This window comes from Entelurus aequoreus, linkage group LG22, assembly GCF_033978785.1.
Source record: "Entelurus aequoreus isolate RoL-2023_Sb linkage group LG22, RoL_Eaeq_v1.1, whole genome shotgun sequence".
Lineage (NCBI taxonomy): Eukaryota > Metazoa > Chordata > Actinopteri > Syngnathiformes > Syngnathidae > Entelurus > Entelurus aequoreus.
Genome location: NC_084752.1, coordinates 24,040,117 through 24,064,269, shown reverse-complemented (window position 1 = coordinate 24,064,269; position 24,153 = coordinate 24,040,117). Strand labels below are relative to the sequence as shown.

The 24,153-nt window shown below is 38.1% G+C and overlaps 1 protein-coding gene across 5 annotated transcripts in view; it reads right to left on the bottom strand.

The window, feature by feature from the left end:
• LOC133639684 (gamma-adducin-like) overlaps nt 1-24,153 on the bottom strand; it is a 220,420-nt gene that overhangs the window by 5,814 nt on the left and 190,453 nt on the right. For 4 of the 5 annotated variants that reach the window (XM_062033206.1, XM_062033202.1, XM_062033205.1 and 1 more), the window contains 4 exons: nt 20,428-20,532; nt 20,210-20,296; nt 18,795-18,915; nt 8,781-8,873 (listed from right to left, as the gene is read on the bottom strand). In XM_062033206.1, the coding sequence (XP_061889190.1) occupies nt 8,781-8,873; nt 18,795-18,915; nt 20,210-20,296; nt 20,428-20,532 (406 nt within the window). The remainder of the gene's footprint in view (nt 1-8,780; nt 8,874-18,794; nt 18,916-20,209; nt 20,297-20,427; nt 20,533-24,153) is intronic. The other variant, XM_062033207.1, reaches the window with a different exon arrangement.

Sequence of the window (24,153 nt, the reverse complement as noted above, 5' to 3'; positions counted from 1 at the left end):
CCCCTCCAGGTCCGTGCGGACCTGAGTGAGGACAGCCTCTCGTCACGTCCGCTTGGCCAACCAAAAAGTTTACGTTGTATTGCGCACCCTGACGGCAAGTGTGGGAGTCAGTTCTGAAGTAAAGAGACGTAACTTTGTCACCTCGCCTGGTTTTTGACTCCAACCCAGAATATTACACTGCCCATACCTACGCTCCTTCAAAGGCTGTGCTACTGGCTGCAAAGCATTGCACTTTCAAATACAACAATGAGTAGAGAGGAGTGTTATGTAGGCTGACCATACGTCCTCTTTTCCCCGGACATGTCCTCTTTTGCGGGTGTGACCGGGGTGTCCGGGCGGGGTTTTTTAAATGCCTCAAATGTCCGGCATTTTGAAATAGGGTTGCGTGTATTTTCAATGTACGTCTTGGGCAGGGATCGGCAACCCCTAACAACTAAATTAAGGGCGTGCCGTGATGGCACTGCATATATTATCCTCTCTATTACTTGCACAAACAGCATGCCAGCCTGGTCTCATGTTGCATGAAGCTTTAACTTACACTCGTGGGAGACAGCAAGGCATACTTGGTCAACAGCCACACAGCTTACACTGACGGTGGTCGTATATAACAACTTTAACACTGTTACATTACAAATATGCGCCACACTGTGAACCCACACCAAAAAAGAATGACAAATACATTTCTGGAGAACCTCCGCACCGTAACACAACCTAAACACAACACAACAAATACCCAGAATCCCATGCAGCCCTAACTCTCTAACCTCAGCCGACGCACGGAGGGAGGGGGTGGGGGGGTGGGGGTGTGGGGGGGTGATGTGTGGGGGGGTTTGGTGCTAGCGGGGGCGTATAATGTAGACTGGGAGAGTTAGTGCTGCATGGGATTGTGGGTATTTGTTGTATTGTGTTTATGTTGTGTTACAGTGTGGATGTTCTCCAGAAATGTATTTGTCATTTTTTTTTTTGTGTGGGTTCACAGTGTGGTGCATATTTGTAACGTAACAGTGTTAAAGTTGTTATTTACAGCCACCGTCAGTGTAAGCTGTGTGGCTGCTGAGCAAGTAAGCTTTGCTGTCACGTTCGAGTGCAAGCAGAAGATGCATTCAACATGTGTCCGAACAGGTAAGCTGTTTAAGCAGACTGTAGAGGGCGCTAAAGGCAGTGCCATCACGCCCAAATTTCGGGTGTCTCCCGGGAAAAGTGGGAGGATTGGCAACTATGATACTGTTGAACGCCATTCATGTAAATCTCGCGGGCCGCACCAACTTAAACTGTCATATTAAAGTGCGGGCCGGGGCGCGTGTCTGAGACCCCTGGTTTAAACATAGCACAAAGCAATAAAAAGCTTTGTATACAGTGTTATTTTATTTTACATTTCAAAAGAGTTTTGAGGCTCCCATTGTTTTCTTTCATTTGTGAAACTCGTCAAAATGGCTCTTTGAGTGCTAAAGGTTGCCGACCCTAGACTCTAGGGTTAAATTAAGAAGGGGTTAAACAAAACAAGCTGTGAAGGTGCGCACGCAGAAACATTGGTGAGGGAGGGGCAGAGACACAGAGCGAGAGAGCTAGTGAGTGGAGACAGACATGAAAACAAGAAATGCCGAAAAGTAAATGCAACTTCACGGATGATTAGCGGAAAAAGTATTTGTGTTTTGGTCCTGGCCGTGACACATGGGAAGCAGAATGCACTGTGTGCAAAGCAGGAACGTGTATATCTGTGGCAAATAAAGATCTACAAGCCCATATCGACACTACAAAGCACAAAACAGCTGTGCAGGGCGAGAGCTCATTTATGACCTTTTTCCAAAACAACATAGAATGTGAGATATAACAGGATAATGCATACATTTGTCATTTGTTTTCAAAACGCTTACAAAAAAGTGGTACCCCAAAAATTTACTGTGGGACCCCTTTTGTATGATTTGATGGGGTCCCTGGGACCCCATTTTGAAAATTCCTAGCGCCAACACTACTGTCAACATAGGAGAAAAAATGCTTTATTTAAATAAATATATTACTTATGAAGCAAGTTCGAGTATCATTGGCAAATTTTCACCTAGTCCCGGCCTTGGCGTGCTGCCCACCTTGGCACGCATATTTGTGTCCTCTTTTTGGGATTTCAGAATATGGTCAGCCTAGTGTTATGTGTGTATATGTGTAAATAAATGAACACTGAAATTCAAGTATTTATTTTATTTATATATATATATATATATATATATATATATATATATATATATATATATATATATATATATATATATATATATATATATATATATATATATATATATATATATAAGAAATACTTGAATTTCAGGGAATTCTAGCTATAAAAATACTTTACAGAAATTTACCGGAAACTTTCCACCCCTTTGCAAACCTAGCTGTAGATGAATTAAGGTGACCGAATCCGGCGCTCCTTTACTCCGACGCGTGCTGTAAATCTAAGCTTAGCTCATTGTAAACAAATATGGCGGCGATCGCTTCTTCACTATGTCAAAGGAAGACAATTTGCGTGGTATTTGCAATGAATGTTCGGCAAAAAAAACAAAACATCACACTTCAACACATCAAACCTTATCAGCCAGCATCGCTATGGCGGTGTTTTAAAAGCCATTGCTATAGACACGGTTCGTACACCTTTTCCATGGCCAAATTCGAGCACCTTTTAAGGACTTTCAAGATCAATTTTCCAGTTTTTCCAGTACCCTTCAAACGGCGTAAAACCAGTGTGAATCAATCCATAGCCTTGTTGTTTGAGGTCACCAAATACTGTCTGTAAGAAAAATACGGAAAATCTGCTCAAACCTAAGCCTAACATTGAACCAGCAGTTATCATTAACTGAATGGGGCATAGAAAATGAAGCAGTGTTTCTCTTTCTGACTATTCAATGTCTTTGGTGTTTGCAAACGTTGTTTACTTGTTTGTTTGTATCATAATTCTTGTATACATCATTCCTTACAATAAATAACATTAATTATTATTGTTTACTTGTTTGTTTGTATCATAATTCATGCATACATCATGTTCATTAAAACGACAACCTCCCGGCATGATGGACCGATGCACCACTGTCCTCTTGTATACGGCTCTGGCATGACAACAACCTAATGTAGGGGCTCGTGCAAAGCCAACAGATCAAGCGTGTAGCTTTCATTTTTAAGGAAACTCATTTTATTTTTTCCCATTTTATAATTAGCCTATTGAGTCAGACTGCCGAGGAAATATGATGAACATTTCCAAGCGTTTCACCCAAAATTCAAGCATTTTTCAAACCTTGAAAACATAACATTAAAATCCAAGCATTTTCAAGGTTTTTAAGCACCCGTACGAATCCTGTATAGAGCAGGGGTGTCAAACTCATTTTAGCTCAGGGGCCGCATGAAGGAAAATCTGTGCACATGCGGGTCGGACTATTAAAATCATGGCATTAAAACTAAAAAATAAAGACAACTTCAGATTGTTTTCTTTGTCTTACTTTGGCCAAAATTAGAACAAACACATTCTGAAAATATTACAATAAAAATATAGAAAAAAATATAGTTTAGATCCATGAAGGAAAGAAGAAAGTGAATGAATGTTTATAACTGAATACATTTACATATGCATAAAAATGTGTTTTTTTTTCTTTTGTATTTTTTTTATTTTTATGGATTAAGTAACGTTTATGACAACCGTTTTTCCAGAACACAATATAGAATGTGAGATATAACAGGATAATTATAATTTATCATTTGTTTTCAAAACGCTTACAAAAAAGTGGGACCCCAAAAATGTACAGTGGGACCCCATTTTGAAAATTGCTGATGGAGTATTGGTGCGTGCAAAACAGCAGCAGGCGGCTGTGGCCTGCGGGCCGGTCCTAATACTACTCAAATATCATCCCGCGGATCTAGCCCGCGGCCTTGACTTTGACACCTAGGCAACAGAAGCTGCCCCAAAGCCAGTTGCAGGGAAAGTTGCACTAATTACTAAATAATAGTTATTAATAAGTTAATAAAAGTTATTGGTATCGTTCATGAGAAGTAGGAAGCTATCTGTATCGAAGAAAAAACATTTTGCATCTCTAGTTTAATATAAGAAAATTTGGCAATATTAAGTTATTACCTCAATCAAAATATCAAAGAATAAAGAGTTAATTTACTGTAGAATTTTGATTTGGAAATGAGCAATAATGTAATTCAGAAAATCCGAAGATATTGAGTTGAAATTGTAACATGTCTATTGAATACAGTGGGAAAACTAGTTTTTGAGAAGTTGGTGTAACAAAACCCTTTTTTTAAACATTGAAACATTACCGCAATTCCCCAGGTTACATTTCAACCTGAAGGGAAAAAAATAGGTTGTCTTAAAAATGATGCATATAACAACTGACCTGGTTTCATCACAACTGTCTGACCCCACAGCGACGGCGTAAAAAATATGGATCCCCTGAGCCAGTGAACTGCTGCGGGTTAATTGTCACGCTCTATGCGTGTGTGTGTGTGTGTGTGTGTGTGTGTGTGTGTGTGTATTGTGCCGGGAGGTAAGCTGACAGGAAGTCGATCTTGTGGCGTCGTTAATTTACAAGTTACGGAAGAGCTGCTCTATGAGGTAATCGTGTTGGCGTCACACCTCCTGTGATAATCATGCCAAGACAAATAGAGCAACAAAGAAATAGTTCACATATAAAACGTGTATATTATATTGACATACATGTAACTTTCATATTGGTATCTGATCAATATATACTAGTTGATCAATAAAGGGAGTCGTATTCGGGGCACTGCGATGCCTGACTACCCCTTTTAAAGATCAACTGGCATAAATTATAGTAACAAATCAACAAATGGTGCTAAAGCAAAGTGTCTTGCACAATTGTATATGTGATAAAAACAATTATAAATATGATATTAAACTACTTGCTGGGAAAATTGCATGTGTTGCCTGTCCCTGCTTCCCAAAATTAGACTTTACCATGAAATATAATAATTTCAGTAAATAAGTTATTTAAATTAAATAACTTATTCAAATAAATAAGTTAGCTTTAAATAAGTTATCTTCTTCCCACTCACTTTCAGGCAAAACTGGACCATCATGCTTACATACTGCACATTACCTTTTGCATTATATTAATTTATATTATTAAGTGTTGTTAACTTTGTACTTTTTTTACTTTTATGTCATTGCCTGAAATAAATGAATAAATTAAAAAAATTAAAATGAAAATCTCTCAGAATGTGTTGGGTGTTACTACTCAATCCAAATGTACTATACCAGCGTTTCTCAAAGTGTGGGGCCCGCCCCACTGGTGGGGAATAGAGACATGACAGGTGGGGCGCGAGGAACGGGAAAAAATGTCACTTTAAATTTTTTTTTTTTAAATTATATTCTTAGATTTTTTTTTTTTACTATGCTTTCATTTTCTATACACACTGTAAATCACTTTGTGATTCTGTCTGTGAAATCCGCTATATAAATAAATGTAAATTACTTATTTTTCCTGTAGGCTTTAAATTTCTAGGTAGGAGCGAAAGTTTGACAGACAATAGCAACAGTAACTAATGGGGGCGGGGCGAAGCGGAAGCTTTGTGAATGGCGAGTCACTGTGCGAGGATTTGCTGTTTTGCAAATACATACAAAATAGAGCCACTGCTCATGAGCTGTTCAAGATAATGGACAGTTTCCTCAAAGAACACGACCTTAAATGGGAAAACTGTGTGGGCTTTTGCTCTGATGGCGCTATGGCAGGGTCAAGAAACGGGCTGCAGGCTCTAATAAAGAGGGTTGCGCCAAATGCGCATTGGACACACTGTGTCATTCACCGGGAAACACTCGCGTCAAGGCAGCTCAGCCCCGAACTCAATGAGGTTTTAACAGTGGCAGTGTCAAGCCTGCAAGCCCGATTTGAAAAGCTGTGCAGTGCAAAACAGGCTCATTGCAGCTGTCACGCCAAATTTCTTCCCCCTACAAAAATCCCCCCCGCCCCCATTTACTTCCGTGGTCATGTTTCCTATTACGTCATTGACAGCGATCGATAGCACGTCGGCTTTGACTGCCCGTCGCTGGAAGGATACTTCGTCTTTGACAGCTGCTGGAATCTGAAGAAATCGATTATTGTTTTTTTTTGTACAGGCGCGAAAGAGGACAGTCGCGTGCCGGTTAAGGACCCCCGGCAACTTTGTGATTTTATTGGACGCAGCCCTGGAAGTAAATGGGGGTGGGGGGGAGGTTTTTGTAGGGGGAAGAAATTTGGCGTGACAGCTCCTCCTTTTTTTTTGCAAAGATTGCAAAGGGGCACTTTTATTTGATTTATTTTTTAACTTGATGCAAGTTATTTTATTTATTATTGAACTTGATGCAAGTTATAACACTTTTTTTGATTTATTATTGAACTTGATGCAAGTTATAACACTTTTTTTGATTTATTATTGAACTTGATGCAAGTTATAACACTTTTGTTTTATTTATTATTGAACTTGATGCAAGTTATTTTATTTATTATTGAACTTGATGCAAGTTATACCACAGCTGCACAGTTATTTCATTTATTATTGAACTTGATGTTATTTTATGTTATTGAGTTTGAATGTATACAACTTGATGTTACTTGATCCATCCATCCATCCATTTTCTACCGCTTATTCCCTTCGGGGTGATGTTTCTTGATGTTCAATAAATTTGAAAATGTTAAGCTTGGCATTAGCGTTCTGTTGGGGCGATGGGGACAGATGGGGCTTGAAAACTCCCCCTTGTCCAAAGTGGGGAATGACAAAAAAAGTTTGAGAACCATTGTACTATACGCTCACAATCCTAAAAAATCGCACTTATTTGGAATTTTACCTATCGTTCACAATCATTATGAGAGACAAAAACACGTCTATTTTTTTTTTAAAGATGATAAAAAACGCTTGAAAGATGTGGCTCATTGGAGTCACCGTTGTAGCCTTCAAAGCCCTCTAAGACAACTTTAACAATCAATGTTGTATATACACACTGCAAGTCTATATATAATGTAGTAACAGACATGTTCATAACAATATGTAAAATGTACAATATTTACCTTATTTTGAACATTTTAATTATATATGATTTCTGTTTCCATAGCAGTGCACGCCTTAGTTCCTACTTCCGAAATTAAACATGCATGTGTTTTCTAATTATAGCAAACTTGGTAAAAGACAACGAAGACGACTATTTTTGGACACATGAGGATTTACAACCTTATACTTTTGAAGCTAAACATACTGCTGCTTATAGAAGGGAGCACGAAGCAAGAGTGAGATTTTGGAGCAGACGGAAGCTGGGAGAGAGGGTTATGAAAGCGATTTTGACGCTATAAATTTGGAATTTGGAGCCAAGCTATTTTGACATAAATGGAGTGCTTTCCCAAAATTAACAGGAAACGTCCCCGGCCAGCTGGACCAAACAGACAACTGTCCATCGAGTGAGTCACTTTAATACTGATCATGATACACACAGCACGTCATGCGTGTTATTACAACTACAGTACATGTGTACACATGAAATGTGGGCTATTACTCTACAGATACTGTAATATGATTGTTCATGGTTTTCAGTCAGTACAATTTGGTGATCTCTCGCAGTGTTGTGCATTACAAACTCAAACACTTATCTCTTGTCGTAGTTAGCTTTCATGGCTAATACCGTAGCATGCCGATGTGTTACAACGCTAGAAAAAGAGTTCCCCAGTGTTCGCTCTTACAATAACAATGTCGCTACAGTTTGGTTATTATACAGATTACAGAACGTAAATAAAGTGTTGGTGACAGTTTTTGAATGCATTTTTAAAGTGATTTAGAGGTAAAATTGATTGCTCCTATTAGCTGCATTGCTAGCCACCTAGAACATGACGATTTTTACATGTTAGAATGCAAAAACAAAAAAAACAACCTTTGTCTTCTTGTCTATCTTAATAAATGTGAATGATAGGCAAAATTCCAAAACAAGTGCAGTTCCCCTTTAAGTCATGTCCCAGGGTTTTCACTCAGTCCTGTTACTTTAACGCAAGGGTGTTCAAACTTATTCTAACGACGACTTTGATACATTTTGTACATTGAAGATATGAAAACCAAATCAATGTTCATCTGTATATGCTAAACTACAGTAGGGAAGGGATTCATATATGATGGATAACGCCATTCTACATAGCAACTGATGTTGTGGTCAAAGTTAGAATTGCCACCAAACATATTTCTAAGTTGTTCAACATTCTGGCGGGTTATGTGGATAGTGCACCCCCCTAATTCCTCACATTTCAAATTCCTCACATTTCACCTTTCAGGTAATAATTTCCCTTCCTATTGTATTTGAAAAACAATTGTTATCTAAATTTGGTCCTATAGATGATAAAGCAAACTGTTGTCATTGTTACAGTATATCAATAATCAATAACTAATTTATGTTCAGAACATCTGTGAAGGCACCATTAATGTGTTGCTGCCATTAAATTCTAAGTTAATGATTATTTGCAAAAAAAAATTACGTTTCTCAAGTCGAACATTAAATATCTTGTCTTTGCAGTCTATTCAATTGAATATAAGTTGAAAAGGATTTGCAAATCATTGTATTCGGTTTTTATTTACGATTTACACAACGTGCCAACTTCACTGGTTTTGGGTTTTGTATATGTTAATGTGTTGTACTGCTTCTGACCAACATAACTGATATTAGATTGTATTTATTTGGTGTTGTCTTGGCCCCCTGAGTGATGGCCAACAACAGACAGACGGTGGAGCGGCATTCGGACGTAGCTCTGTCATGGATGGACTGATACCTTGTTTAGCCGGAGTGCTTAGTGGTGACTGGGTGAGTGACAGAGACTGGGAGAGTGTGGAGCCGTCGTCGGAGGTTAGCTCGTGCTCGCCATCTGCAGATGCGGTAGGGGTTGGTAGCGGATGGAAAGGAGAGGATTGCGGGATAGCAGGGGTATTGAGGTAGTGGCAAGACAGCGGTGGCAAGGTGAGAGTGCGGGGATTGAGATGAAGGGTCAGAGGGGTAGCCAGGGAGGCGGAGTGAAGACATTAGTGATAACACACACATGTTAGAATTCTGACATGCACAGATGCTACTCTGCAAATTTCCCAGAATCCCTATCTTGCTTGACATGTTGTCAGGCTTTTTGAGGGCAAAGTTTTTTCTTTGGCATTACCGTATTTTTCGGACTTAAAAAAAATCCTTTCATTTTCTCAAAACTCGACAGTGCGCCTAATGTACGAAATAATTCTGGTTGTGCTTACCGACCTCGAAGCAATTGTATTTGGTACATGGTGTAATGATAAGTGTGACCACTAGATGGCAGTCACACATAAGAGATACGTGTAGACTGCAATATGACGCCAGTAAACAACACCAAAACTTAAAAATGTTCCATTGAAAATAAAGAACACTACACACGGCACTCAAAAATCTGTGAAGCCGCACCGCTTGATGGGTTGTCGGCCCATTACGGCTACCGTAGTCAGAGATACAAGTATTACTATGGTATGGGGGTGTATTAGTGCCCAAGGCATGGGTAACTTACACATCTGTGACACACCATTAATGCTGAAAGGTACATACAGGTTTTGGAGCAACATATGTTGCCATCCAAGCAACGTTATCATGGACGCCCCTGCTTATTTCAGCAAGACAATGCCAAGCCACGTGTTACAACATCGTGGCTTCATAGTAAAAGAGTGCGGGTACTAGACTGAGACCCCGGACTGTTGAATGACTTAAGCTGTACATCAAAGCTTCAAAAATTGGTCTCTTTAGTTTCCAAACGTTTACTGAGAGTTGTTAAAAGGAAAGGCCACGTAACACAGTGGTAAAAATGTCCCTGTGTCAACTTTTTTGCAGTGTGTTGCTGTCATTAAATTCTAAGTTAATGATTATTTGCAACAAAAAAAAAAAGTTTCTCAGTTGGAACATTGATTATCTTGTCTTTGCAGTTTATTAAATTGAATATAAGTTGAAAAGGATGTGCAAATCATTGTATTCTGTTTTTATTTACGAATTACACAACGTGCCAACTTCACTGGTTTTGGGTTTTGTGATTAAAATCATCATAGCAGGTCCCCTTTAAATTTTCTCTGTCTAGACTAGCTGGGCCATTACAGCTTCGCCCCCAAATCACAATCATAAAATGCATAAAATACATTTTTTGGTGTAGGATAAAATGTTTATTGCACCAACCGTTCAAATGAATGATATGCATTCTTGGCTAATTTTAATAAAACAAAAGATGCTCTCTAATCACGCTGACACATCCACGGTGCGTTCCTGGTTACACACTGAGTGGGTAGAGGCCTCGCTCACAACACTTCTGTCAGATTGCATAATAGGCTTTGAAAGTGCTCACTTGTTGTACGTGTGCTTACGTGCAGTTGAACATGCAGCCATTTCAGGAGGGTCAATCTGAGGCTTTTGCGGTTTCTAAATGTAAAAAAACAAACAAACTTGGAGAAAATGAAGAGAAATCAAGTATTTGACCGAGGACCATTTAGTGGGTGTGTGCGCAAATGTGGGTAACGCGTTTCAGGTCAGTCCAGACGGTCTCCAACTGGCATCCAGATTGGTCACCGGGGATTCAGAGGGGGCTGTGAGGGCAACATTGTCATAGCAACCAGCGATGGTCATAAGGCGGATGTGAAGACCTGCTGTCTGCTCATTCTGCCATCTTAATCATATTAACCTCTTGTGCACACACACACACATTAACACTGTATTTGATATGCACACAAACACATTAACACTATTTGATATGCACACACACACATTAACACTGTATTTGATATGCACACACACACACATTAACACTGTATTTGATATGCACACACACACATTAACACTGTATTTGATATGCACACACACTCACATTAACACTGTATTTGATATGCACACACACACACATTAACACTGTATTTTGATATGCACGCACACACACACATATTAACACTGTATTTGATATGCACACACACATTAACACTGTATTTGATACGCACACACACACATTAACACTGTATTTGATATGCACGCACACACACTAACACTGTACTTGATATGCACACACACACATTAACACTATATTTTGATAAGCACGCACACACATTAACACTGTATTTTATATGCACACACACACATTAACACTGTATTTTGATATGCACGCACACACATTAACACTGTATTTTCTATGCACACACACACATTAACACATTATTTGATATGCACACACACACATTAACACTGTATTTCATATGCACACACACACATTAACACTGTATTTCATATGCACACACACACATTAACACTGTATTTGATATGCACACACACACATTAACACTGTATTTGATATGCACACACACACATTAACACAGTATTTGATATGCACACACACACATTAACACTGTATTTGATACGCACACACACATTAACACAGTATTTGATATGCACACACACACACATTAACACTGTATTTGATATGCACACACACACATTAACACTGTATTTGATATGCACACACACACATTAACACTGTATTTGATATGCACACACACACATTAACACTGTATTTGATATGCACACACACACATTAACACTGTATTTGATATGCACACACACACATTAACACTGTATTTGATATGCACACACACACATTAACACTGTATTTGATATGCACGCACACACACATTAACACTGTATTTTGATATGCACGCACACACACACACATTAACACTGTATTTGATATGCACACACACATTAACACTGTATTTGATATGCACACACACATTAACACTGTATTTGATATGCACGCACACACACTAACACTGTATTTTATATGCACACACACACATTAACACTGTATTTTGATATGCACGCACACACATTAACACTGTATTTTCTATGCACACACACACATTAACACAGTATTTGATATGCACACACACACATTAACACTGTATTTGATATGCACACACACACATTAACACTGTATTTTATATGCACACACACACATTAATACTGTATTTTGATATGCACGCACACACATTAACACTGTATTTTCTATGCACACACACACACATTAACACAGTATTTGATATGCACACACACACATTAACACTGTATTTGATATGCACACACACACATTAACACTGTATTTGATATGCACACACACACATTAACACTGTATTTGATACGCACACACACACATTAACACAGTATTTGATATGCACACACACACACATTAACACTGTATTTGATACGCACACACACACATTAACACAGTATTTGATATGCACACACACACACACATTAACACTGTATTTGATACGCACACACACACATTAACACAGTATTTGATATGCACGCACACACACTAACACTGTACTTGATATGCACACACACACATTAACACTATATTTTGATAAGCACGCACACACATTAACACTGTATTTTATATGCACACACACACATTAACACTGTATTTTGATATGCACGCACACACATTAACACTGTATTTTCTATGCACACACACACATTAACACATTATTTGATATGCACACACACACATTAACACTGTATTTGAAATGCACACACACACATTAACACTGTATTTGATATGCACACACACACATTAACACTGTATTTGATATGCACACACACACATTAACACTGTATCTGATATGCACACACACACATTAACAATGTATTTGATATGCACACACACGCGATTGAATGCGAGGTGACAGACCTTGCAGACTGATGAAACTGTAGGAGACCCCCAACCTTAACCTTAACTTCACTATCTGTTCACTATTGATTTTTCCCATGCCTCCCTAAAAGATTGCGAGCTAATATGATTAGCATTAGCGGTCCAATGTGTGTGTGTGTGCATGCGTACACAAAGGGCCTTTTGGGGGCAAAGGGTGTGTTTGTGTTTGCTAAAGAAAACGTTGCTATACACTTGTGGACCATTGCATTAGGTACACTTGCATTGACATAACAATAAACTAGATGACCTTGATCAAACAATAATGCATACTTTCGATTGACTAGAAGTTGGCACGTTGTGTAATTCGCAAATAAAAAACAGAATACAATGATTTGCAAATCCTTTTCAACTTATATTCGATTGAATAGACTGCAAAGACAAGATATTTAATGTTTGAACTGAGAATTTTAATTTTATATTTGCAAATAATCATTAACTTAGAATTCAATGGCAGCAACATGTTGCAAAAAAGTTGTCACAGCGGCATTTTTACCACTGTGTTACATGGCCTTTCCTTTTAACAACACTCAGTAAACATTTGGGAACTGAGGAGACCATTTTTTAAAGCTTTTCAGGTGCTTGATGTACAGCTAAAGTTGTTCAACATTCCGGGGTCTCCGTTGTGGTATTTTAGGCTTTATAATGCGCCACACATTTTCAATGGGAGACAGGTCTGGACTACAGGCAGGCCAGTCTAGTACCCGCACTCTTTTACTACAAAGCCACGCTGTTGTAACACGTGGTTTGGCATTGTCTTGCTGAAATAAGCAGGGGCGTCCATGATAACGTTGCTTGGATTGCATCATATATTGCTCGAAAACCTGTATGTATCTTTCAGCATTAATGGTGCCTTACACATGCCTTACCAAGTTGGCCATGTCTTGGCCACTAATACACCCCCATACAATCACAGATGCTGGCTTTGGAACTTTGCGCCTACAACAGTCCGAATGGTTATTTTCCTCTTTGGTCCGGAGGACACGACATCCACAGTTTCCAAAAACAATTTGAAATGTAGACTCGTCAGACCACAGAACACTATTACACTTTGCATCAGTCCATCTTAGATGACCTCGGGCTCAGCGAAGCCGGAAGCGTTTCTGGGTGTTGTTGATAAATGGCTTTGGCTTCGCATAGTAGACTTTTAACTTGCACTTACAGATGTAGCGATCAACTGTAGTTACTGACAGTGTTTTTCTGAAGTGTTCCTGAGCCCATGTGATATCCTTTACACACTGATGTCAGTTTTTGATGCAGTACCACCTCAGGGATCGAAGTTCACGGGCTTAGCCGCTTACGTGCAGTGATTTCTCCAGATTCTCTGAACCTTTTGATGATATTACAGACCGTAGATTGTGAAATCCCTAAATTCCTTGCAATACCTCGTTGAGAAATGTTCTTAAACTGTTGGACAATTTGCTCACGCATTTGTCCACAAAGTGGTGACCCTCGCCCCATCCTTTTTTGTGAATGACTGAGCATTTGATGGAAGCTGCTTGTATACCCAGTCATGGCACCCACCTGTTCCCAATTAGCCTGTTCACCCGTGGGATGTTCCAAATAAGTGTTTGATGAGCATTCCTCAACTTTCTCAGTCTTTTTTGCCTCTTGTGTCAGCTTTTTTGAAACATGTTGCAGGCATCAAATTCCAAATGAGCTAATATTTGCAAAAAATAAAGTTTTCCAGTTCGAACGTTAAATATCTTGTCTTTGCAGTTTATTCTATTGAATATAGGTTGAAAAGGATTTACAAATCATTGTATTCCGTTTTTATTTACGATTTACAAAACGTGCCAACTTAATTGGTTTTGGGTTTTGTACATTTTGTTATTCTCTAACCCATATAACATTTCTCAGTACCGTGACTCAGCTAGACGCATTTTCGGCACTTTTGTGTGTGATTATGTGTGGATAAATGTCAATGGTTTAACAGTAAAATTTCATCTTTTAATTTGACATTGAGCTGATAATTACAACACTGCTGTCCAGCTGTGATATATTGTTTACTTACACTTCTGAGGACCATTTGTAAGTATTATATAGCAGGCTTTGCCTGCAGTTGCAATTTCAAGACGTTAGATGGCAGTAGTGTATAGACTACAGCAGGGGTCACCAACCTTTTTGAAACCAAGAGCTACCTCTTGGGTACTGATTAATGCGAAGGGCTACCAGTTTGATACACACTTAAATAAATTGACAGAAATAGCCAATTTGCTCAATTTATCTTTAACTCTATGTTATTATGAATAATTAATGATATTTACACTTAATTAATCGGTTTAAAAGAGGAGAAAACAAGAAAAAAATTACAATTAATTTTGAAACATAGTTTATCTTCAATTTCGACTCTTTAAAATTCAAAATTCAACCGAAAAAAAAAGAGAAAAACTAGCTAATTCGAATCTTTTTTGAAAAAATAAAAAAAATAATTTATGGAACATCATTAGTAATTTTTCCTGATTAAGATTAATTTTAGAATTTGGATGACATGTTTTAAATAGGTTAAAATCCAATCTACACTTTGTTAGAATATATAACAAATTGGACCAAGCTATATTTCTAACAAAGACAAATCATTATTTCTTCTAGATTTTCCAGAACAAAAATTTTAAAAGAAATTCAAAAAACTTTGAAATAAGATTTAAATTTGATTCTACAGATTTTTTAGATTTGCCAGAATATTTTTTTTTAATTTTAATCATAATAAGTTTGAAGAAATATTTCACAAATATTCTTCGTCGAAAAAACAGAAGCTAAAATGAAGAATTAAATTAAAATTGATTTATTATTCTTTACAATAAAAACAATAAATTTACTTGAACATTGATTTAAATTGTCAGGAAAGAAGAGGAAGGAATTTAAAAGGTAAAAAGGTATATGTGTTTAAAAATCCTAAAATTCTTTTTAAGGTTGTATTTTTTCTCTAAAATTGTCTTTCTGAAAGTTATAAGAAGCAAAGTAAAACATTAATGAATTTATTTAAACAAGTGAAGACCAAGTCTTTAAAACATTTTCTTGGATTTTCAAATTCTATTTGAGTTTTGTCTTTCTTAGAATTAAAAATGTCGGGCAAAGCGAGACCAGCTTGCTAGTAAATAAATACAATTTAGAAAATAGAGGCAGCTCACTGGTAAGTGCTGCTATTTTTAGAACAGGCCAGCGGGCTACTCATCTGGTCCTTACGGGCTACCTGGTGCCCGCGGGCACCGCGTTGGTGACCCCTGGACTACAGCGTGTTGCCGTAGTCAGGAAGCAGTCTTTGCCATTAAGTTATCCTCCTGTTAAGTCCTACAAAGAGGTTGTACTGCAAGTATTGTACTTACTACACACCATCTGTTTGAGTGTAACGTGAGTCTTAGTCGTAGTTTTGATTGCCAAGTTTGATGATAATAATTATAATGCTATTAGGTAGCATGCATATGGTATCTCTTATATAAACTCACATTGAGTTATATAATATCACACCTTTAATTTAGATTTTCTTTTTTCTCTCTCTCTCTTCTGTCTTTAATATAGCAACAATATTGGACAAATGTTGAGGCTATTATTTTTTTATTATCACTATCTGTTCACACGGACCACTTGTACAGGAAAGGACAGAGCAGGCTGTACTTCCTGAGGAGGCTGCGCTCCTTCAACATCTGTAAAAAACTCTTGTGGATGTACTACCAGTCTGTGGTTGCCAGTGTTCTGTACTACATGGTAGTGTGCTGGGGGGGGGCAGTACATCTAAGAAGGACAGCTCCAGACTGGAGAGACTGATCAGGCGGGCCGGTTCTAGGATCGGAATAAAACTGGACTCACTGGTGACGGTGGCAGAGAAGAGGACTGTGGAAAAACTAGTGAGCATCCTGGATGATGCCAGTCACCCTCTGCATATCGTTGTCAGTAGCCAGAGGAGCCTGTTCAGTGCTAGACTGCTTCATCCCAAGTGCAGGACTAATAGACTCAAAAACTCCTTTGTCCCACACGCCATTAGACTGTATAACTCCTCTCTGGGGGGGAGGGGGGGATGCAAAACAATAAAAGTGCAATACTTTTTTCATAACATGGTCATTACTGCCTAGTTTCTCTTGTTATATTCTTATTTTACTGTTATATTTCTATTCTCATTGTTGCTTTTTATTTTTATTCTATTGTAATATTTTTCTATTTTGTTTCCATTTATACCCCCATTATTTACTTTTTACTTTTTAAATTCGATCTCAATTTTGTACACTGCTGCTGGAATTTTAATTTTCCTGAGGGAACTCTCCTGAAGGAATCAATAAAGTGCCATCCATCCATCCATCCATCCATCCATCCATCCATCCATCCATCATAAGGTACTTTTCTCTTGAATACCTTTGTTTCTTGCATTATGTTCTATGCTTTATGCCACAGGATCTCTCTCACTTCTGTCAGTATGTACTTAATTGAAATTAAAAAAAAAGGAAATTAGCATCGAGCTAGCGCATTTGAAAAAGTAGAGCCTTACTTTTAGGTGCTTTCTATCAAACATGCTTGCTATGTTGGCAAACTTTTTTTTTTTTAAATTGCAACTCTGAGTGCTACTTCAAAGGGAACTGCACTTTTTTTGGGAAATTTTGCCCATCGTTCACAATCCATATGAGAGACAATAAGACAATTTAAAAAAAAAATTTTTTGCAGTCCACTAAGTAAAAATCGTCTCGTTCTAAGTGGCTAGCATTGCAGCTAATGGGAGCAATCAATTCTACCTCTAAATCATTAAAACAATGCATTCAAAAACCATTAACAATACTTCATTTATGTTCCGTAACCTGTGTAATAACCAAGCTGTAGCAACATTGTTATTGTAAGAGGGAACACAGAGAAACTGTTTTCCGAGCGTACACATCGGCGTTCTTCTCCCCTTCATCTTTGTTGTAGTTTTAGCGCTTCCACAGCAAGTTTACTGACAGATATACATTTGAACTATACGCTACTTAGTCTTAGAAATGGCCACAGCGGAGGATGAATGTCCATGCCCCACAACGCGGACGCGCGCAAGGCACGTTGGGTACATTTATACCATATTTGGATAATCTGGTGACGGTTTTCTTAACCGGTGACTTAACAGCTTGTTTTGAGGAAGTATGGAAGGCAAGATTGTTTTTTATAAATGACCAAACAGGTGCCATTTTGCGGTCCTAATACACACACCATAATAATATCCATATAGTGCAGCACAGTACGTCTGACTGCGGTAGCCATAATGCTCCAAAAATCCAACAAGCGGTGCGGCTTTGTAGTTTACCAAAGTCGTACTAAAACATTCTGATTTTTTAACGCCATGTGCAATGTCTTATATTCTCAATGAAACATCAGAGTTTTGGTCTTGCTTGCTTACTTGCTAGCATCATTTATTGAAAAACAGGCATCACCCTGTGCTATCTTCTGTTCACACTTATTATTACACCGTGTTCCACATGAAATTGCTTCGAGGTCAGTAAGCACCACCAGAATCAATACATACACAAGGCACACTGGGTTATAAGGTGCATTGCACTCATAACGTAGTGAGAATGACGCGGACACATTTGTTACTAGATAGGCTTTTGCCATGGACGCTTTATATATATGCAACAACAATTATTTGATACCTGTTTATATTGACGAATGTGCTGGTTAGACTGCAATACTGTTCAATTACAGACACTTATTATTTGTGTCTAGCTTGAGTGCTAATGTGTGCTTAGTTGCTGTGTAGCTGCTAGGTCCTCGTAGCCTATAGCATACTATGTTTACCTTTTCTAAATTACTTCACTAAAATACAAGAAAAGACCAACTTTGTGTGCTTATTAACTGTCTGTCCAGCTTTGCAAAAGTAAACACCTTTCAGCACTGCTTTTATCCAAGGTTATATCAGACATTTTACATGCAACATGATCTAATATTTGTTTTTTTCCGACCGATATCCGATGCTAATATCATATTGGGACACACCTAATTATAAGCATTGAGTCTATGTTATGAGTTAATAGACAAATAGGTGAGTTTGTGTGTGTGTGTGTGTGTGTGTTTCCATTCGCCCCCTACCGAGACCCAGTTGCCTCCTCTCCACGTTTTTGCGATACTCTTCCAGTTCTTTCTCTGACAGCTCACTGAAAGGGTTGGGAGGCTGCGGGGCCATCTGTTCTTCCTCTGTGGGCACGTATGGCTGCAGAGGACACACAAAAATGCAGACACAGTCAGGAAAATTATGAAAAAAAAAAAAAGATTATTTTTGCACAAGCACGCACACTAAAGAATAAACACACACGGACAAGAAAGCACACTGAAAAAAAACAAATCTTTCACTATCGCTATTAAAGATCAAATAGTACAAACCACCTCAAACTAGACTCATTTGAAGATAGGAACATTTTGTACGCCCCCACATCTTTAACCCAGATGTGGAAACAAGACAGAAACAAACATAAAATGTAATGACAATGCATGCAAACAAACCACATCTGTACCTTTGGATGCTTAAAACACACATGTACATATCAATAGCCGATTAAACAATATAGACAGGATTTGATGAACATATGCAAATGTATATCTGTGTCCAACAAAACATGCTGTTTGTGCTGTGACACCAAACTGTCCAAAAGGTGATCAAAAAAATGATAAAAGTTAAATTAAAAAGCATGAAATAATTGTAATTGTGGGTATTTACCAGAATGTTTATCTGCACCAGATCCTTCAACACAAGATACCAATCACAGGAAAGTCAACATTAATATTTTATTGGTTTGTATTTCTTCATTAGGTTAAAAACTATTTGATGCATGATGTGATCACCAGGCGCCCCCTTGTGGCCAAAAGGTATTACTAACTGGTCTTGAGTCCACAGTCCTAACTGGGCAGAACATTGAAGTGTAGCAACTATCATTACCGTTATTGTCATTTTCAGGGGAAAATAAATAAATAAAGGGTAACACTCTAGTATGGGGAACATAGTCACCATTAATTAGTTGCCTATTAAAGTAATTTAGAGTTATTTGGACACTAGGAGAACATATAAGGGTTAGGGTTACTAATAAGCAATAATTCTGAAGTTATTAAGGGAAGACTCTTAGTTAATGGCTTACTGGTTGTATAATAAGGCCATGCAGAATAAGGCATTAATAAGTAATTAATAATGACTAATTAACAGCCAATATGTTAGTAATTTGCATGTCAATGAGCAACTAATTAATGGTGAATATGTGTTCCCCATACTAAAGTGTTACCAAAAAATGTTTGTCTAATGATAGACACAATTGTTTAGCATTCAAATATCCTCACTCATTGTTAATTAATTTACCCAGTCACTGTTTCATTGTGTTCAGGGTTTTACATCATGCGCTGGAGCCTACCCCAGCTGATTTAGGTTTCAGTGCAGGACTACTGTACATCCTGGACAAGTAGGGCGATAGTGAATGTGGTAATATTATAACAGATCCAAGTGTGTTTTTGCGTTTTACCCGTCGTGGTTGATCAACCGGGATGCCGGCGAGGTGCTGAGAGCGAGGTCCTGAGGTCATCACGTCACACCGGTTCTGCTCTCTAATCTGCAAAAAGGACGTCCAATTGAATGTCGTGACAGTACGTAGCTTTTTTGCCAATTTGGGAACTGCGTACAATTTAAAATGTAGACCTTTCAAGATGCTCAATATTCACGATTGTGAAATTTTAAACTCACTTTGTTCCTCTTTTGCAGCACCTCTTTGGGGTCTGTGTTGAGCGGGACAAACTGATTAGGGTCCTCAATCCGGATCGGGGTTCCCGTCTCCTCGGCCTTTAACCACTGTGTATGGAAAGAAGGTGAATACGGATTAAAATTCCTTTACTCATGGATTTTATAAACTAATCTACTCTGGTCCACTGGGAAGCTGGAGCCAATCCCAGCTGACTTCAGGTACACCCAGTACTAGGGTTGTACAGTACTAATAAAGTACCGCAGTACTAATGAATTAAAAAATATATATATATACAATACCGGTACTTTTTTTTCATGCGCATGATAGTGCACCGTGGGGCTCCACCCATCCATCCATTTTCTACCGTTTGCCCCTTTTGGGGCTGCGGGGGGTGCTGCAGCCTATCTCAGCTGCATTGCTGCTAATGTGAGTCGAGGTAGTACATGCGGTTTCTTAGATTTTTAATTTAAAATAAACCTGAAGAAAATTCTAAAAAAAAAAGGAGGTAACACTTTAGTATGGGGAACATACTCACCATTAATTAGTTGCTTATTAAAGTAACAAAGACTTAATTTGGAGTTATTTGGACACTAGGGGAACATATCAGGGTTAGGGTTAGGGTTACTAATAAGCAATAATTCTGAGGTTATTGAGGGAAGACTCTTAGTTAATGGCTTACTGGTTGTATAATAAGGCAATGCAGAATAAGGCATTAATAAATACTTAATAATAAATGGGTTATACTTGTATAGCGCTTTTCTACCTTCAAGGTACTCAAATCACTTTGACAGTATTTCCACATTCACCCATTCACACACACATTCACACACTGATGGAGGGAGCTGCCATGCAAGGCGCTACCAGCAGCCATCAGGAGCAAGGGTGAAGTGTCTTGCCCAAGGACACAACAGACGTGACTAGGATGGTAGAAGGTGGGGATTGAACCCCAGTAACCAGCAACCCTACGATTGCTGGCACGGCCACTCTACCAACTTCGCCACGCCGAGTTATTTACACAGAAAAGTCTCTGTAAATGTTCATTTACATCCACTTTAATTGTTTCCAAACTGTGGCTGCAACACGGCAGTAAAACGGCGGATCAAACAAAACAGAAGTCATGGTAATGGACCCACTAGCTGAGGAAGCTCGCTCTCCAATCAGCTAAAAAAAGACTCAATAAATCCACGGTGACATTTTGGGGAATTTACGGAACTGAAACAATACAAAAAGAAGGTAATTGTACGTTAATAGCGTCTGCACTGCTGGACTGTAGAAAGAGGTTCCGCAGCCTCCGTAGCAGAACCTCCAGGTTCTGTAACAGCTTCTTAATAATGACTAATTAAGAGCCAATATGTTACTAATTTGCATGTTAATAAGCAACTAATTAATGGTGAATTTGTGTTCCCCATACTAAAGTGTTACCAAAAACTATTTTACATTGTCAATATGGGGTATTTAATGCATGTAGAATTTTGAAGACAAACAGCTGAGATAGGCTCCAGCAACCCCCGCGACCCCGAATGAGAAAAGCGGTAGGAAATGGATGGATGGATGGAAATATAAATGTATTCCATTTTGGTATAAGGATGTGGAAAAAGAGAAATGCTGTAAATACTTTCCGGATGCACTCTAAATATGAAATGTCATCTACGCCAGTAGATGGCATTGTAGCATCATCTTAGAGTGCACCACTACTACTGTAGTAATGACACGAGTTATGACTCATAACAAAGCTCACCAGAGTCATTGCAAGGAATACTGGGGCCCCTGAAAGTATGGGTGTGGGCCTCTCTACCCCCTCCTTCATTTCCACCTTCAATGTTCTTGTTTCTCAGTGGTCTTGATGATGACTGGCGTAATACACCCAATGTGTTTCCCTTTTAACGATTAACCACTTAACAAGTCAGAGTTTTGTTATGTAAATTATGTATTATTCTTATTTTTCTGATTTGCAACAAGTTATTACACCTCTGATTGCAAATACATAACCACTCAACACATAGGTATAGCGGGTATTGATTTGTATTTAGCAATCAAGCACCGATATGCAAAAAAAAAAATTAAAATAAAAAATGTCCTTGCTCAGGTAAATAGGTAGCATTTACCTTAATTGTGCAATTAAAACAAAGAGCACATGGAATATGTTGTTATTAAATAAATATGAAAAACAACAACAAGGCTCATTTAATCTCAATTTGAGTTTAAATCGAGTTATCGAGCATATATTATGCTTTTATGTCATTCAAATAGCTAAGGTGTTGATTAATGTCTTAGTCACTGCCAGTGTTACAGCAGTTCACTAATAAACCAAAAGAGCCGAGCAGTGTCTATATGACTCACTCACCGTCACAGACATCATTGGACTGCTGGGGGTGAGTGTTTGCTGTGGGGTCAAACTCAGATGAAGCAGCCACTGCTGATTCTGGTGCAGCAGAGATTAAAGGTTTATTGTTCCATTATATATGCAGTAAACACTAAATGCTATTTTTCATGGAAAAACTGATGCAGACCTAACCTATTTTTGGACAAAATCTAAATGGGCTTCTTGGCACCATAGTTTCACTTTCCCAGACAAAAAATATTTTTAAACCATTCAAAAGTCAATATAAACTGTCGAAAATTCTAAATAACTGTTGTTGTTTTTTTACTTTGTTGTTGTCAGCTTTTATGGTGTCTTTTTATTTTATACTGCTATGAAAACAAATAACACCTATTTGAACATCTAACATTGTTTGTATTTAGGCCATTCAATGTCCCAGTAATAACACCTTTTACATGACCACATTGAACAAATCATGGTAACGTAACTGCCCGTCAGACAAAGGTTATTATTCAGTTACTCCGTCATAAATAAAAGTAACGTTATTAGTTCCTCAGTATATATAATTAATAATTACAGAGTAGAACTTGCATGTGTCATAATACAGACAAGTTGTCCAACTGCTTTCGTGGCTGTGAACGCATCACCGGCTGAGTCGATTGTGTGCGTCTGTTGACGCACATGAAAGAGAGCGAGCGATTGCTGTCGATAATACGATATATTATGTGTTTGTTTTGGTGTAATTATGATAGAAAGTGACCAGTTTTGTTAGATAGTAGTTTTGTAGCGGATGGTGTTTTGGTGTAGTTACAACCAAAAGTTTTGCTCAATAAAATTTTGTTGGATGAACTGGACCTCTTTCTCCTCTTTAAACGTCTCGACTGACGTCATCATTGTTTTATCTGTTGTGACCACAATTTATGTGTTTATTTTGTTTAGAGTTTGATTTGGATTTTGTGCGCTGCATAGATTTTCCCTTCGTGGAGAAAACCATTTTTCCAGAAAGAGCTAAGGGGGTTGTTTAAATGATAAAAATGTGAATATTGTATGACTTGTGTCTTTGTTTTAACTGATGTCACGTCTGACTCACGTCCCGCTCAATAAATGTGTCTGGTGGTCATGCCAGCGTCTGTTCTCAATGGGTACTAGGCACCATTTAGCTTTTCTCGAAGACAAATGCCCTATACTTGTCTTGTTTTCGGATGTATGAACCGCTCAAATCGCGAAAAGGATAAATGTTTCTTCAGAGTTCCTCAAGGGGTAATAATAATAATAATAATAATAATGGATTAGAATCATATAGCGCTTTTGTAGACACTCAAAGCGCTTCACATAGAAGTGAGAACCCATCATTTATTCACTCCACATTCACACCTGATGATGGTAAGCTACATTTGCAGCCACAGCT